Below are 16,619 nucleotides of genomic sequence, written 5' to 3' on the forward strand. Positions count from 1 at the left end.
AGACCTAGCAGCAACAAGTCAGGACCAAGCAGAGCCTTTTGTCACAGGATCCCACCCAGGCCGCAGCTTACAGCCTGCCCAGCAATGACCAGCTTCCTCTGGTTCTGCTCCCCACCATTCCACTCCCAGGCTGCGGAGAGATGTGTTGTCATTGGTAAACTGTCCTGTCCCTCCCACCTTAGGACACTCAGCAGATTGACCATTCCCCAAAAAGTCCATCCTTCATTCCACATATCAAATGGGGACTCAAGAGACCTTGGGCTCTCCTTTTTGTTATAAAATCCAATTTTATCAGCCTTGGATTAAAAAATTCCACTACAGCAGCATTGTGTTTAATTGTAATCACTCTTTTAATTGGCATTTTGCTTTACTTAATGAGTCTTTAAACTACCCTGGTACCTGGGATCTCTGAACTGTGTAATCTGGTTTTATTAGAAAAAGAATGGGGCTTATTTATTCCTTCTTGGTCTAGGAATCCTGGTTAGATGTCCCAGTTGACTTATCTTTATATGTGCATTTTATATCACAGAGTATAGAAGTACAAAGGAAAGAACAATTGGTTTTACATTGAAGAGTATTTGGGACAGTTTTCACAAAGTTAATTAAAAGTCTCATTTTTCCCAGGCATAACTTGCCACTGAAATTGCCAGGCTAATGGAAATGGAAATTCTTCCCAGCAGCTCTTGGACCTCACATTTACCAGCCTGTGCTGTATAACCTTGGGAATGACCAATCATTGCCCTTTATCATTCTACTTACCTGGGGTTGCATTGAATCTGAAGCAACTACTAAGTTTGCGGATTCCCAGACTCTTCCCTTCTAGATGTTTTCTGCTAAAGAGTGAAGAATGTGGAAAGGTTTAATTACATCTGTATCTGTTTAAAAGAATAAACTTGAATAAGAACTAGAGAGGAAATCAATATTGTGGCCACATATCCTTTGTATATGTGAAATACCTCCGTGTCAAAAACCATGTCTAAGAACACTTAGAAATACCCTTGAATTCATTTCCCAGCAGCTTCCATATGCAGTTCAGGAATCAGTTTCAACTCTTACTATTATCGCATTTCCAAGTGGCATGCCTCTTTCAACGGTAGGCTCACATCCAGTACAGCCCCCTTGTTTGGACAAGACAACATGTCTTTTGAAGTTTCAGCAATAATGTCATCCTTGAGCTATGGTCTGACATATTTGGTATTTCCTTCCTTCCCTCATCATAGATGGCCTTGGGAAGACAGTGCTTGAACGTGTTGTCCCCTATTCAACTGCCATACGCGAGAAGACTTCAGGGGTAGTGTTCTCTCAGGCTACTCAGCTTCTCCCAAGAAAAGTCCAGAAGGCAGATCTTATCAGATCAACAGTAGAAGTGGCCCATAGGGCGTGTGTGTGTGTATGTGTGTGTACACAAAAAGACAGAGACAAAGAGAGAGAGAATACATGCTGGCTTAATTTAGAAAAGAGTTATTATTTTTTGGTTACCCAGTTCTGCAGTCTCCTTTCCTCCTAGTTATTTAGAAATTTTCTTTACTTGTGTCTTCTTTCTTTCTAATTTGACCTTATTTTCTCCCTCCTTCCAATCGTATTTTCTCTGAACTTCCTCGGCTCTCCAAGTTATATCTAAATTGGATCTCAACCTAATCTCTCTGTTTTTCTCAACTAACTCCAGGAGCTTTACCCAAATCTCATTCCCCTATACCCCACTTTCCTGAGAAATCTCACCAACTGCTCTTTTCCAGGTCTTTCCTCTACCTCTAATGAGTGACATCATTTCTTTTTTCCATTGAATTCTTGTTTTTGGTGGAGATAGAACTGCCATACATCTCCCTTTAAGAGCTAAGAATCTTTTAACTTTTCATTATCTGTTAAATCAAAATTAGTTCTGATCATTAACAGGCCCAAGTGGAGTCACTGAGCAAAGATGACCAGAGCCCAACATCAGAAACTTTATAAAAGCTGTATTACACAAAGGCATTCACCATAAAAGGCCTCTTCTAAGCTGCACTCTCCAGGAAAGAAGGAAAAACCAGGACCCCCATATAGAAGTGGTTGGTACGTGCGTTCAGTAAAAACAGAGCTTTCACCCAGAGTCACTTCATACTCCACCTTACGCCTCTCTGTGGATCACCCATGTTCTTTTCTGCTCACCCCCGCCATCTTCATAGTCAAGCTGGAAAAAGAAAGCTGCCCTTGGAAATTGCCCTCTTCCTCACATATTCTAGTGGGTATATTTATAAATGTACTTTGAAATGGCTTTCAAACCATGTAGTTTTCTACTTGTATAAGTTAGGCCCATTAAAGTCATTAGTTTATTAAAACTCAACTTGGATGAGTTTAATATGAAAGCTAAAATGAAAATTTGGTCTGTCCTCAATTGATGTGTTGAATGCCCCGTTAACTAAATAGGAATCATATTGAGATGCCCACTGGCTAAGAGCTGGATTTAATCCTTAGTTGGAGGTTAAAGAGCTTTGTACAGCCTTGTCATCAGTCTTCCAAGCCACCCCCTTCTGGACAATGGCTTGTGTCCCAGTCAGATTGCTCTAAGCAACACACAGGCATTCTCCTGTGTTGTGTACCATTAGTGCTTTCTGACGCTTACTAGCAAAGAGACCCAGCAAGATGGAAAAAGGCAGCAGCAAAGCAAACAGTGTGTGCAGTGTGGTGGTGTTAAAACACGGTGCACCGCTTCTCAACTTCTACAACTCAGATAAAATGCAGGCAAAAGTGTGTCTGCAGCACAGAACATACAGCATCTTCTGAAGGGCTACGGTTGGCTGTGGGGAGGACCACACAGTACACTTTAGACAGCAGCCATGTTCTTAAATGGAGACAGCAAGGCTGTCCCTGAAATTTGCCTTCCCTGTAACTCAGAGATGGCCTTCAGGCCTCCTCTAGTGATCCAGAGTGGTTCCTATTCTCTTTGCTCAGGGAACTAGAAATGAGTATTTCTTTGCAGTTAACGAGTTAAGCAGATCGGAATATAAAGAATTTTTGTTTGATTGATTGATTTTTTTTAATGAATGCTCTATCAGGATAAATGCAGCATCCAGAACTGAGGGCTATCCTTTTAGGCACCCTGATTAGATTATCTTTTTTTCTCTATCAATCTACAGGGAGAAAAAAAATGAAACTTTTTCTTACTTTTTAAAGCATCAGACCTTTCTGTCATTGTTTCTAACATTCAATATTTATCCAGATTAATCATAATGCTTGTCTTAACTGCTCCCTTTTTGGGCTTGTGTGTTAAGTGAAAACTCTCTCTGCCATCTATTAATAAAACCTCTTGGGTGACTTCCAAGGTGATTCTGTCACATAAAATTCCATGCTATCTATATTTTATACAATATTAGAGTGAATTCTGTATGAATTAAGTTGAAATGCATTGGAAATAAAGTATGTGTTGTCATTCTAAAGCTGTGCCCCGGGAAAACACTTTGTAGTGGATTTCTCATTCAACTTGGTGGTTCCACATCCAAAAAGGGAGTGATTCAGGTATTATTTCTCACAATGGCAAAGGCATTAGCTTTACAAAAGGAATTTTTAAGATATTTGTCATATCAATCAAGTCAGAATACAGGAGCCAAAGTCAGAAATTGAGAGGAATTGAAATCTTTCTCGCTAGATACCCTGTATCAGATCCTTTCCTGTCCCTACCCTATGTTAGTATTTCAATTGCCACATCCTGTCCACTCCAAGTTTATGAAACCGCCTCTGCCAGTCCTCTGATCAGCAGCCCTCAGTCTTCTACCTTCTGCCTCAGAATCCTGCCTTCTGCATTTTCCCTCCTGGTTCATCGTCCCACCACTCTGCTCTGACTGACCCCAGGTTGGAAGATGACTTTTGGAGTCAGTGATTAAGGATCAGTGCTATCACTTCCCTTTCAATGAGTTTTTGTTTAGCATTTTATGTATGAGAAATGACATTGGATTATCGAGTTTAAAGCTAAAAAATCTGAAATACTTACTGGTACAGGCTGATTTTTTATTGTCTCTTTAGTCTGAAACTTCTCCATAATTAAATTCATTCGTTCATTCAAAATAAAAACAAGGAGCAAATAACACTTAGTAGATCCCTACAGTATGCCAGGCTCTGCACTTGGCCCTGGTCGGAAAGACACATAGTCAAGGGACTATGGGAGAAAGGCAATTCAATCAATGATTGTATGAGAGTATTGTAACACTCATATATGGATAATCATTGATTATAAGAGAGTACTATAATAATAATAACAACAAAACAAGACAATAATAATAAATGAAGCTAATATGAGTTGAATGCTGGCTGCAAGGTAGGCACTAAGATAAGTGCTTTACGCACCTTATCTAATTTAATCTTTATAGCCGCCCCATAGAGTAGGTACAGTTATTATCCCCACTTTACTAATAAGGAAACTTGGATCTGGAAAGGTTAAGAAACTTGTCCAAAATGCAGCTAGAAAGTGGTGGAGCTAGGATTTGAATCCAGTTTGTGGTTAGAATGCAGTTCTACCCTCAAAGCCCATTCTTCGTCTGTCTGCCTCCACCCACTGCAACAGAGGCAGGCACACACCTAAGACTGCAACGCTCTAACTTCAAACTGGGGACGCACTAGTGGAGCTTTGAAAATGAAAGTTATTAACAAAATATTTGCAATGATGGTAATATAAGGAACAAACCCATTTCATTCACCAAAGTTTCAGATAAAGGATGAAGCTCTTAAATGTAGAATTTCAGGAAGCAAGTTTAGGGGTAAATAGGATTTCTGAGATAGTATACAACAATATTGAGTTAGTGGTCTTCTTTTCCCACCATTTTATTTTACAAACAAATTCATGAACCAAAGAATAAAGCACATTGATTTTCAGTGGGAAAAACTGAATTATTTCAAGTGAATTAAGTGAAGCTGTTACAAGCTGAGTCTAGTGTATAAATCCATGTGAGAAAGTATTATCATAGGGGCCGGCCCGGTGGCTTAGTGGTTAAGTGCACGTGCTCCGCTACTGGCGGCCTGGGTTCGGATCCTGGGCGCACACCGACCCACCGCTTCTCCAGCCATGCTGAGGCCGCATCCCACATACAGCAACTAGAAGGATGTGCAACTATGACATGCAACTATCCACTGGGGCTTTGGGGAAGAAAGAAAAAGGAGGAGGATTGGCAATAGATGTTAGCTCAGAGCCGGTCTTCCTCAGCAAAAAGAGGAGGATTAGCACGGATGTTAGCTCAGGGCTGATCTTCCTCACAAAAAAAAAAAAAAAAAAGAAAGTATTATCATATGATTTGAATATGAAGAATAAAGGAATTGAAGGACACGGTGAGGAGTGCTCTAGAAAGAAAATCAGAAAACGATCTTACGTCGTAGCTACCTTGATGCAAGAGAGAGAGATGGAGGGAGAGAAGAAGGGAGAAAAGAAAAAGGAGGAGGAGGAGGAGGGGGGAGAGAGGGAGGGGGAGGGAGAGGAGGAGGAAGAAAAAGTGAAACACCACCATAGCAGGGACTTCTAGCCACAGGAGTATGTTTTCTCTGTGCCATTTTCAAAACTGGCTTTCCTATTATAGCCATCTTTTAACTCTTTATTATAGCCTTGCAATTTAATTTATAGATTCTCTGGATCCTTTTTCTGCTCTCATTTCTTCCAGCTTCCAATTAATTTTTGTCTTTTTATCAGTTTTTATTTCTTTTAGAGTATGAGCATAAAAAATAAAATAGGAAAATCAAATTGATCCTTTTCTTCCTGTGGATGCAGGATGTGGTCAAGCCTGGGACAAACTATTGACTAAAGTGAGATTTGGCATGCCATAAGTCATTGTGATGTTTTTGTCTATCTGTACCTCTGTTTCTCCACTGAGACTAAGTCCTAGACAGTAAGGACCATATGTTTTCATATGGTTTCACATACAAAGTTGTGTTTGACATAGAGAAGGCATAGAAGAAACTGTTCATTGAATGAAGGAGTGAATGAATGAATGAAACAGCAGAAATGGCAACACTCATATGGTTAACTTCCCTCTCCCCCAGTAACTACTAAAGTGACTACTTCCTGTGCAACTACTCAAGAAGGTCAAGAAGTTGCAGTTTTTCAAAAACATATGTAAATTCTTGAGCACTTGTATAAAACAATATTTTCTTTTTTGCCCACAAATTTCTATGAATTGTCAAGCAAGTAGTTTAGGAAGCAAAATGCTATATATACGGCTGTGTTTGGCTTTGTCTTTAGATAAGTGGGGCGAGAATAGGATGTTATACTGTTCCTTTCCATCCAAGGGTAATCTGATCTTGCAAAGGTAGTTGCCAAAGTCAGTAACAATTCCTACAGGGAAGACAAATAGTGTCTGAATTGGATTAAGGTGAAATGAGAGTACTCCGATACAGCTGTGTCAGGGAGATGTTTGGTGTTTATGGCTTCATTACAACCTTAAATGGAATATCTATATTTCTTCTGGGTTTAATGAAGCCAAAAAAAAAACAACTCTTTCTTGAGTGGTATTGGAGGTGCTTTGCTTTTAATTCGATGTATTTTAATTTGTGCCGAACCAGCTCTCCCATAGCAGGTACTCAGACCAACATTTTCGGGACAATTAGCTAAGTGTTCCTCTGTGTTAGCCACAGAGTTGAGAAAAAAGATAAGGAGAATCAATAAGACCAGGCCAGTTTAGGAAGAGAAAATTCACTTTCCATCGAGAGCACTGGCCAGGTGGTCAAGCTGTCTGTTCCGAGAGGAAGTGACTCCACTCTTGTCTCTCTGGGCCTCACTAATGTGTAAGTGGTTCTGCTCCGGCTGCTAATTGACTTCGCTGTCGTGTTTTTTAGTTTTCAGGACTCTATCTCCTGTCTTTCTTCACCATCCTCATCGGGCTGGTGCTCTACTCCTCCACCTCCACATACATAGCCCAGGACCCCCGCGTATACAAGCAGTTCCGCAACCCTTCAGGACCTGTTGTGGACTTACCAACCACAGCTCAGGTGGAGCCGTCGGTCACCTACACCAGCCTGGGCCAGGAGACCGAAGAGGAGCCCCACGTTCGCGTGGCCTAGGATGAGGCCCTCCCTGCCCGCTGAGGACCACTCAGTGGCCATGTGTTCGCCCATCATCTCTGTATTGTACATAGAGAAAGGTATTTATTAGGTGCGGTTTACACAGGTGGACTGCAAGGTAGCAAACCCGAAAGCCTGTAAAAGGTGCAAGGTAAACATCACTGGAGACGCAGGCTCTGATCCACCTGACTTGGAGCAATGCCTGGCTAGTGTGTATTCTGATCACAGCCCCCCTGCATTAATTACTGTGAACATTTTTGAATCAAAAGCAAGTATGGTTATTCTTATTTGTATTATTCTTGTTACTGTTATTACACTGACTTTCAGGAGGATGTTTTGTACTCCTGATGGGAACTATTGCCAGACACACATGTAGTTAACATAAATCCCACTTTTCTATGGCAAGTCACTTTTTAAGAATCATACTTTATTTTTTTGCACAGTCTGTATGAGTGTTGCATGCCACAGGAGCTCCACCCCCGAGAAGCTTCCTTATCCTAGGGACCTGGTGGCTAATGGTTTCCTCTGTTACTTGTTGGATTGCCTGCTCAATAAGTATTTTGTGCTGTGACCCCTGTGGGGAGGGGCAACTGACCATATAATTCTCTATTCTAGGAATAGATATAAAACAAACATTTTAGCCTTTTTATATTTCAATCTCTGAACACTCCAGGCCATTGCCTTTCTGTTTTGCCATGTGATTCTGCTAATCAAGTCCCTGTAATAACAGGATAAGGAATGTTCCATTTCTGTGGCTTATGAAAAACCCCAGAAATAATCACATTTGTGTTTAGGGTAATATATATTTTTTTAAATCTTTCTGCCCCTCCCTATATCCTCTCTTCAAAAAAATATATCTGCTTTTCCTTTTATCCCTAGATTTCTTTAGTGATAAGATGGAAATTAATCAAGGCATTGGAAAAAGCCATGGTCCTCTACCCTCTTAATTGTGTGACACCCTTTTTGAAATACACCAGCATGGAAATTACCTTTATTATAGAGCATCATTGGTTGTGTGGCCTCCCGAGAAAGTCAGGGTGCTGATGTAGAGCAGTCTGTGACAGTGGCTCAATTGATCTGGCCACTTTGTAGTGATAAAGAAGTCAGCAATGAAAAAGTCTGGCATTTTGGTCATATTTGGCATCCATTCAATAGTAGAATATATCAACACAACGTTCTTATGGATGCAGAGAATATTACAGGGTCCTGATAAGGCTTTGAGGGATATGCCACTAGTCTAATTTTATTGCCCTTAAAATAGCCCTTTTTATCAAACACAGGACATCAAGAAACACCATAGACCTCTATGATTTGGAATAGATTCTATGTATCAGTATATGAAATAGTCTTTAAGGTTGGCTGATTTCAATACCATTCAAAAAGATCCTCAGTGGAGTTACAGGGTTTGTAAAGGAAAAAATAAAGGTTTATGAAACTTTGGGCAATTCAAATCAATACATCTTAAGGCAGCAAAGTAAAATACCAATGGGGTCTCTGTAAAGTTAAAGGGTAGATTGAAGCTTAGTCAACATTTTTTTTCTTTTCTTTTCTGGTGAGGAAGATCAGCCCCGAGCTAACATCTATTGCCAATCTTCCTCTTTTTGCTTGAGGAAGATTGTCACTGAGCTAACATCTGTGCCAATCTTCCTCCATTTTGTATGTGGGACACCGCCACAGCATGGCTTGAGGAGCAGTGTGTAGGTCCATTCGCGGGACCCGAACCCACAAACCCTGGGCCGCTGAAGCTGAGCAGGTGAACTTAACCACTACGCCACTGGACTGGCCCCTTAGTCAGCATTTTTCAATAACCTGAAGAAGGCCTAAATACAGCAGGCAAAAGCACCCCATGCTGTCAGTCAACACCCATGTGACCCCTCTGCCTGCCTTCTACCCAGGGCAGTATTCCTGCCCTTGGAGATGGAGAAGAAAAATTACCTTTGCTGATATGCAGATTTTATGGTCATCTCTGTTCAGCCCCGTTAGAAACATGTTTTATTTTCTGTGAAAAAGAGAATCAGCGTTAAAGCTTATCAAGTTAAGACAACTTTGCCAATGTCTGCTCTCTGCTACCTGTTAAACCAATTAAATACCTTTCTCTGAATATTTTGTCCATTCAGATCTGAAGACCTTTAAAGACTGTGGTTTTATTTCTGTGTTTACATTCCTTTTATTTGCATAATTTGCTTGATTTTATTGCATTTTTAGTATTTATTTTAAGCCAAATGTTTTAGTCTTTTTTATTCACTTTTATCACACTAATTTGTAGACGCTTAGTAAAGTCTTATGAGAAATAAGTGGATGAAAGTATTTCCAAGTTGACTCAGTGGACTAGGAATTTTTTTTAAATTTAAATTTCAAAAAGGTTTGCAATCAACAGATGGCTAAAAGTTGCCATCTGAATTATTTTATAGGATATTTTAATTGACTCCATTGTATGGACACCAAGTGTGAATGTTATGGTGAATTCACTCTATACCCTTTATCATCCAGCGTCCTTGTACACAGACTTTCATGTCACTGGGGTACCTCACTGTATTGGTTTGTCTCCATTTAGAAAGGCTGATAACATTGAATTGTCTGAGATCAGGAGTTTCAGTTTGACCCTTTGGAAAAAAAGAGAAGAGCAAAGAACAAACTCTTTTTCCTGCGTAAAAGCATTGATCCTTTGGGAGGGGGGAGGGAAATGGGAGTAGGACAACATTAACTCTAGCTGTTTTAGTTTCTGCAATTTCATAACCTCAGTCGACACCAGCAAAAATGTCAGCTTTTCAATCCAACAACATTCTCTCCTCCACAAATGAGACTTTAGCAATTTGTATAGAATTTGTTTGGCTAAGCAAACCACAGCTCTTCTAAACCCCAGCTAGAGATAAGGGATGGTTCTCACTTCCTCAATGACAACTTGTACTGGGGACAGAGCTTACCTTGGTCACACCTTCCCACAGCTCCAAACTCTGAAATACACAACCAGGTAGACCAAGCAATAGAAAAATTTGCACCACTGTGTCCCATAAAAATGTTTCAATGTTTAGTTTAGATATTGCTAACTTGTGCTATTAACCTTTTGACAAGCGTGTAGTATTGTTTGTTTTGGCTTTGTTTTTGATTTATAACCATTTAGTAGTCCCCAGCTAGCTACCAGTATGGATTTTACCCCATGGGTAGGATTCTATTGTCGAACCACATAACAAAGCACACTAATCCAGACACTGCAAATGGAAAATATGAACCAAAAAGGAAATTTACACTGATAAGTTGAACAAACTCTCCATTTTTGATATTTGCATGCTCCCCTATGGACTGGCTGTGGCAATGTAATGCCTGTATAATGTTTTCAAATAAAAATAAATGCTTTATGAAAGCACTGAGTTGTTGTTTTTCTTGAGTGTTTGTCTGCACTATGACAACCATGGAAGCAGCTCCCGTGGGATGCTAGAAATAGCAACAAAAATGGATAGCAGGGTACATGTCAAAATAAAAACCAGAAAGAAAATATTTCCAAATTAGGAAGGGCACAGTTGGTCTCAGAGCTGTAGCTTCAAAAAGCCAAATTGAACACATTTGTAATTTGCAAAATTAATTATTTACCTGGGTACTTAAGAAGACTCTGGGGCCAAAAACCCTTCAAGCCCACATTTAAAACACATACAGGGCAATACAAATTTACCTCCAAGAAACAGTTTCTCATAAAGAAGAAGTTTCTGTGTATGCTGCCCTTGGCACAATGCCAGACTTAAAGGATGAAAATTTTTCCAGAGCACAATACTTTATAAAGCAGGACTGTTGATGTCATTGTCCCTCTTCCACTAACTGCAGTCATCCGGCAACCCCTTAAGTACTTACAGATGATTCTGTATAAATTTACATGTTCTCGACATTTGTGTTCACAATCAGACCTCAAAAATTAAGTGAGCTGACAAGACTGTGTCTGAGTTACATACTTAAAATATTTTTAAAGGAAAAATTTTCATTTTTTAGAAAAAAAGGAACAGTGGCACACTGATCCTTTATAAAGTGTTCTTAAGTTGAGATCCATCATGATCTGCTTTTATAAATAGTTAGAACAGTACGTACTTATAAATAATTTGCTTGAAAAATGTGACAGTTTAAAAAAAGATTTTTCCTGGAAAAATGTAAATCTTTCTTCAATGTGTTGTTTACTTTTTTTTACTAAGCTCTCTGATCAAAGATGAAATACAGTTGAGCTTCAACCCAAACTGTGTCCAGAGGTCCAGCAATTCTAAATTATGGGGATCCAAAGAGTATACACAAGACGTGTATACATCATGTTTAATCTTGTCTCCCCAATTAATTATAATTTTCCTAAGAGAAAGAACTGGGTTTCCTAAATGCTTGGAAGTTCTTGCAAAGATGAGATAAAGCAGCACTTCAATGATTTTTGTGACTATTAGCATGAAAGAAAAACAGAAACAAGTAAAATTCAGCAGGAGAGCTGTAACTTATTATATTGTCTTGACGGACCATAGGAAAACAAATTGTAATGGCTGAAATAACAGGATCTGAAATCAGATCCAGTGTATCTATTCTCAGGCCTAGCAAAACAACTCACACACAGAAGGCACTAGAACCATCTTTTTCTAATGGAATCCAACTTCTAAACTGGAAATAGAAAGTTCAAGAGTAAGATATTCTATTACAAAATGTTCTCTTTTTTGCTTCTACGATTCGAGTACTTTCTTCTTCTAAAATTCCTGTTCTTGGAAAGGAAGAAATCATCGGTCCTCTTAAATGCACCACTCTTCTGTGGAATTTTTTGCAAACCCTTAAAATGTTTGGCCCTTTGGGTTGACCCTGGGATAAAAAAACAACAAAGAAAAGTTCTTTTTTTACTTTCAAATAGTGTTTTTGAATTTATAACGTTGCGTCTTAGTTATTCTTTGATTTCTTGTTTTTTTGTTTTTTTCTTTTTCTCTGCAAGCATAGACAGACAGCTCACCATGGGCCACCTAGGCAATGCCTCTGCCCTTTATTCTCTATGTGGTCTAAAATGTTTAATTCAAAAAAATTATAATACAGCTGGAAAGCCCCTCACCTACCAGACGGCCTTTCATCGGGGCCTGAAAGGATGGCCATTGTGCGTCACTTTTCAGACAGCCAGACACGTCGCCTCCAAACACCACTGCAGCTTGATTAACAAGGAAAATTAATGATCAGAGGGAGGAGGTCTCCGGGAATAGACTAAAATGAGGGGCTTCCATCTGGATAGACAAAGGCCTGGTGTAGATAAGACCAAATCTACAAATGCATGAAAATGAGCTCGTTCACCAGGACTCAGCGTTAGAGCTGGGAACAATCCTATAATGTTTGAGAGATCATTTCAGGATAGACAAAGATGAATATTACTTTACACAATGGGGAGTAACCTTCCTGAACTCATTACCCCACGGTGATAGTACTGGCTAAAAATGTGTTCAGTCACCAAATAGATGAGAGAGCTACCACAGGGTGTTAAGTAGGCTGTGTAATTCCTTATCCAATCTGTTAACACTTTCAAGAGCGAACACAGGCACTATTAATAATTATGCCTGGACAACAGATATAGACCCAGTCTGTCCCGGGTGAACCTGGATGTGTGATGACCCTGGCTTTACAAGATAAAGCCGGTATATCCCTCACCATGGGAAGCTGGCAGCACAGTGGATAGCCATGTCTTCCTGCCACTAGATGTCACTGTCTGAGGTAAAACGTCAGAGTGAAGCCAACCATCTGCCCACAATGGTGAGGCCATTACTGGATTCTTGTTTTAAGAGGGCAGCCCTGGCCTAGTGTCCCATCTTACTGTCCAGGCCTCCTCCTTAGAAACACCTGTGGCCAGAGGCGGTAGAGAAGTGGAGGAGTTCCAACGGTAATACCTCAAACATCTTCACCACTGTTTCCTTGCTAAATGTGTAAAAAAGTAAAAGAGCAAGAGAGAAAAACGTGAGGCAAAGGAGGCAGTTCTGCTGGAATTATTCCAAACTAAATTACATTACAAGCCAACACACCCAGGCATCTCAAGAAATGCTGAATGACAAATAAAAGCATTCATGAATGAATGCATATTCCTCATGGGAGGAAGAAGTAGATTCCTAGGTGCTGAAGAGCAGAGCCCTGTAGCTGTGGATCCAAACCATTCTGCAATTCTGCACCCAATATTTTCCCTAACAATGTCCACAAATCCCATTTTTGGGACTCAGGGCTAAAAGGTTAAAGCATAGGGTGATATCTTTGTGCAACGTTGAGTCTTGTTCATGCCTTTCTTGGCCTTGTCTTGGTAGGCAAGGAGAATTATTTCCACAGTACCTGCAGAGGTTTGATAAATTTTAAGTAATAGTAATAACTGCAGTTTCACAGATGGTTGGCCACTTGCCAATTTCACAGCAAACCAGAAAAGCAATAAAGAAAATCTACTTGTTCTTAAAATGACTACTTTTCTAAATGAAATTACTAAAGAGAGAGGAAATGGGTTAATCACTGGAATAATCAAAACAGTCTCAATATGGGACTCCCTGTGAGCTTTTGTTTGAATTCTCTAATGTAGTTTTTGGCATTAAATAGGATTTTAAAAGCTAAATAGGTCACACATGCATACAAATGGTTGAGTGAATCACATAAGTGCTTTATGTGCCCCAAGATTCTGCCTATCAGCCTGTGTTTTAATTAAAAGGAAAATTGTCAGGGATAGAGGACAACTTAACATGAGGAGACTGAGACTATAGTCTGAAGACTGAGACTTCACCTGGCATTCAGTTTTCAAGTCATAATCATGACTTCCAAACAACAATGAAGTTCATTTTAGTCACAAGCTTAGATACAGAATTTGAGAGCTGGAGGAAACATTGGAGATCGTTCTTTCAAAAATCTCAAGTCATTTTATGACATGTAAGTGTGGAGATGGTTTAGTTGAAAGCAAGATCTTTAGCCTAGAGAAGCAATAGCCTTGTTCATCACTGGCAAAATTCTCTGGATAACACCAGAGTATGTGATTCCTCAGTTAAAGAGGCTGCTCTGTGATCACTAGAAAGCAGAGTCAGAGAAGTAATCTAGATCCTTCCCATGAAGGAGCCAGGCAGCTTGTTAGCAGCGTGGATAAGTGGTCCTTAGGAGGATCTCTATTTCCAACCAACTGTATCAGTGTGATACCAAAGAGAAAAGCAAGGAAAAACATGTGGTACATGCTGAAGGTAGACTGCCTTTGCCTTTCTGGACTGAATCCACCCAGGCAATTTTACAGGTGGGAAATCGTCCCTCTGCTACCTTCACTCAACACACAAGTGTAAGAGGTGTCTTTAGGACTGGCTTTGCCCATGAGACTCCCAAAACCAGACAAGCTACTAAGAGCTGCAATGGTCCATCTGTAACTGCTGTGCCAGGGTTGAGAGCTCACTGTTTCTGTGGGGAGATTTCTTACCACCAGACACCCACTAGCTGTCACTCCTATATTCTCCAATGACGTATGTCGGGTCAGCATCACTAGTGAGGCCACTGCCCTTGGGAAACAATTCACCTGGCATTGAATAAAGGCCACACTTGACTCTAAGATGAAGGAGCTTCTATGTTCCTCTTGACTATTGGAGCAACATGAACCACTCAGTTCAGTGGCCCCTGTGATGCAAGGTGTGGGGAAATAAATCATCCAACAAGATATCATGATAACTGAAGCTTTGAAATGTTAAAAGCAATAGCTGTCACTGCCTTCTCTGAGGAGTACACGTTGCCATTCATGCTGGCACCAGAATCTCTTTAGAGCCCTGATGGCTATATGGAGCCACCACCCTCTACTTCTGGGTTAGTGAGGAGTTTTTTTCTGTGAAAGCATCCTTCTACTATTTCTCTGGTGGTTGGTTGGATGAATTGCTTCTGTTTGAAATGCAATCTCCTTTTCTTGATTCTCGGTATTGTAAAGGAATAGACTTTTATGTACTCATGCAATTTTATTATTTACATTATCACAATAAAATAGAAAATCTTCTTCAGGGTACAGCATAATTCACATCGGTTTCTAGTGAGAATGTTCTAGCGTCTGCTTTTTGGCATCATGCTATTTCTGTCTGTTCCTCCTGAAATGATTGACCAGCTTCATGGCAGCATTCTACATTTGCTGCCACGTTCTTGGCTCGGTCTTTCTACTTCATTAATTCATTCTTGATGACTGCTTCTTTAAGCATTTCAGGAAAATGGTCTTCTTCACTTTAGAACTTAACTATATTTGATCTTTAGTCTTTAAAGCCATTTAAGAAAAGGAGAAAACTCTACTGAGCGTGAATGATCATATCTCAGATACTGTCTCTAGGCTGTATGCACATTTGTTTTAAAAAATAGAATAGAATTAGATTTTTTAATATCACACTGCATATTCATTAAAGGAAAACACCCTGGGTCGTAAATAACAATGATTTTAGAATCAAATCATAATTTTTAAAATTAAAAATTATTATTTTTTCCAACGTCCTTACCTGTCAACACTATGCCTCAAGATCCCCACATTAGTGAAACACTGTGAAATGTTTTGCCGCTAGTGGAGTTGGTTCATGCCATCCATCCCATAGAATGAAACTTATTTTCTTCAATGGGATTATTGGCTACTTTAATTTCTCTTTCTCTTGAGTTTTCACTTCCAAAGTTTCAGAAAAAAAACTTTTTATGCTATTCTTTCATTCATTCAAGGAAACACTCTTGAGAGGAATTATAACCAAGTAGAACAATGTGGAGATAATAATACATAGCAAATAATTTGTTGCTATCGTGATTACAATGAACTGGAAGCTTTTCTTTTTTCTTATATGCTTTATCCTTAGAAGAACAGAATAATAAGCAAAAATATTAATTTTAAAGATGAAAATCTGAAAAGTAAGGCAATAAAGTTAGGCCCCCAAATCAAACTAAAGAGAAGTTTTGGTTAAAGTCAGATGTTTCACACCAACCCAGGTTCTGCCCTTGAATGGACAAGTGTAGACAGGATTCCTGACAGACATAGTTCAGCTCACATGTTCAGCCAATGTGGTAAAACAGGTGCCAGCAAAGCTATGTGCCTACACAGAGGCAAAGTCCAGATGTGGGAAGAGAATCCAAGTTAATTGCAATTATCCAGGGCACCTTATATTAGCCCATAGTTACTCCTGATAATGCTCCTATTTGGACTCACCATAGGACACTCCAAAACTTACCTCTTTGTGGGAATTTGAGACCACCTTTCAGCCACTTGCTTACAGATTAAGTCCTATTCGTGTTACATACACTAGACAATGATTTTCTCCGGGGAATCAAATTCAAAAATTCCTCCACCTCTACTCCTTTGCAACTTCATCTAGTAGCTATGTCAATTTTTACCTTAAAGGGATGTGTTCCTCTTCATGTTCATCACTCGAACATCTTATTCCAGCTGTCAGTCTCCAGCAAAGCTGTGAACTCAGGGCTCCGAGATTTCTCTGGGAAGCCCAAGGCCAACTAACAACAAGACCAAAGACATTGATTTTGCCCAGCATCCCATGGCACGTGTGGTTCAGAATGAGATGAATGCCTAAGAATAAAGCAGTTACACTATATTCCTCCTTCCTAAATGCAACTAGAGCTGTGCTTCAGATTCGATTCCATTGAATGCCCTC

The 16,619-nt window shown here is 39.7% G+C and overlaps 1 protein-coding gene across 2 annotated transcripts in view; it reads left to right on the forward strand.

Annotated features, from left to right (window-relative positions):
* The window catches only part of SLC35F1 (solute carrier family 35 member F1), a 385,894-nt gene extending 376,205 nt beyond the window's left edge, over positions 1 to 9,689 (forward strand). For both annotated transcript variants that reach the window (XM_004422261.3, XM_087444034.1), the window contains exon 8: positions 6,790 to 9,689. In XM_004422261.3, coding sequence (XP_004422318.1) covers positions 6,790 to 7,014 — 225 coding nt within the window. In that variant the 3' untranslated portion in view covers positions 7,015 to 9,689. The remainder of the gene's footprint in view (positions 1 to 6,789) is intronic.
* The last annotated feature ends 6,930 nt before the right edge of the window (positions 9,690 to 16,619 follow it).

The sequence above is a fragment of the Ceratotherium simum genome, chromosome 19, assembly GCF_057802395.1.
Source record: "Ceratotherium simum simum isolate JZ-2026a chromosome 19, ASM5780239v1, whole genome shotgun sequence".
Taxonomy (NCBI): domain Eukaryota; kingdom Metazoa; phylum Chordata; class Mammalia; order Perissodactyla; family Rhinocerotidae; genus Ceratotherium; species Ceratotherium simum.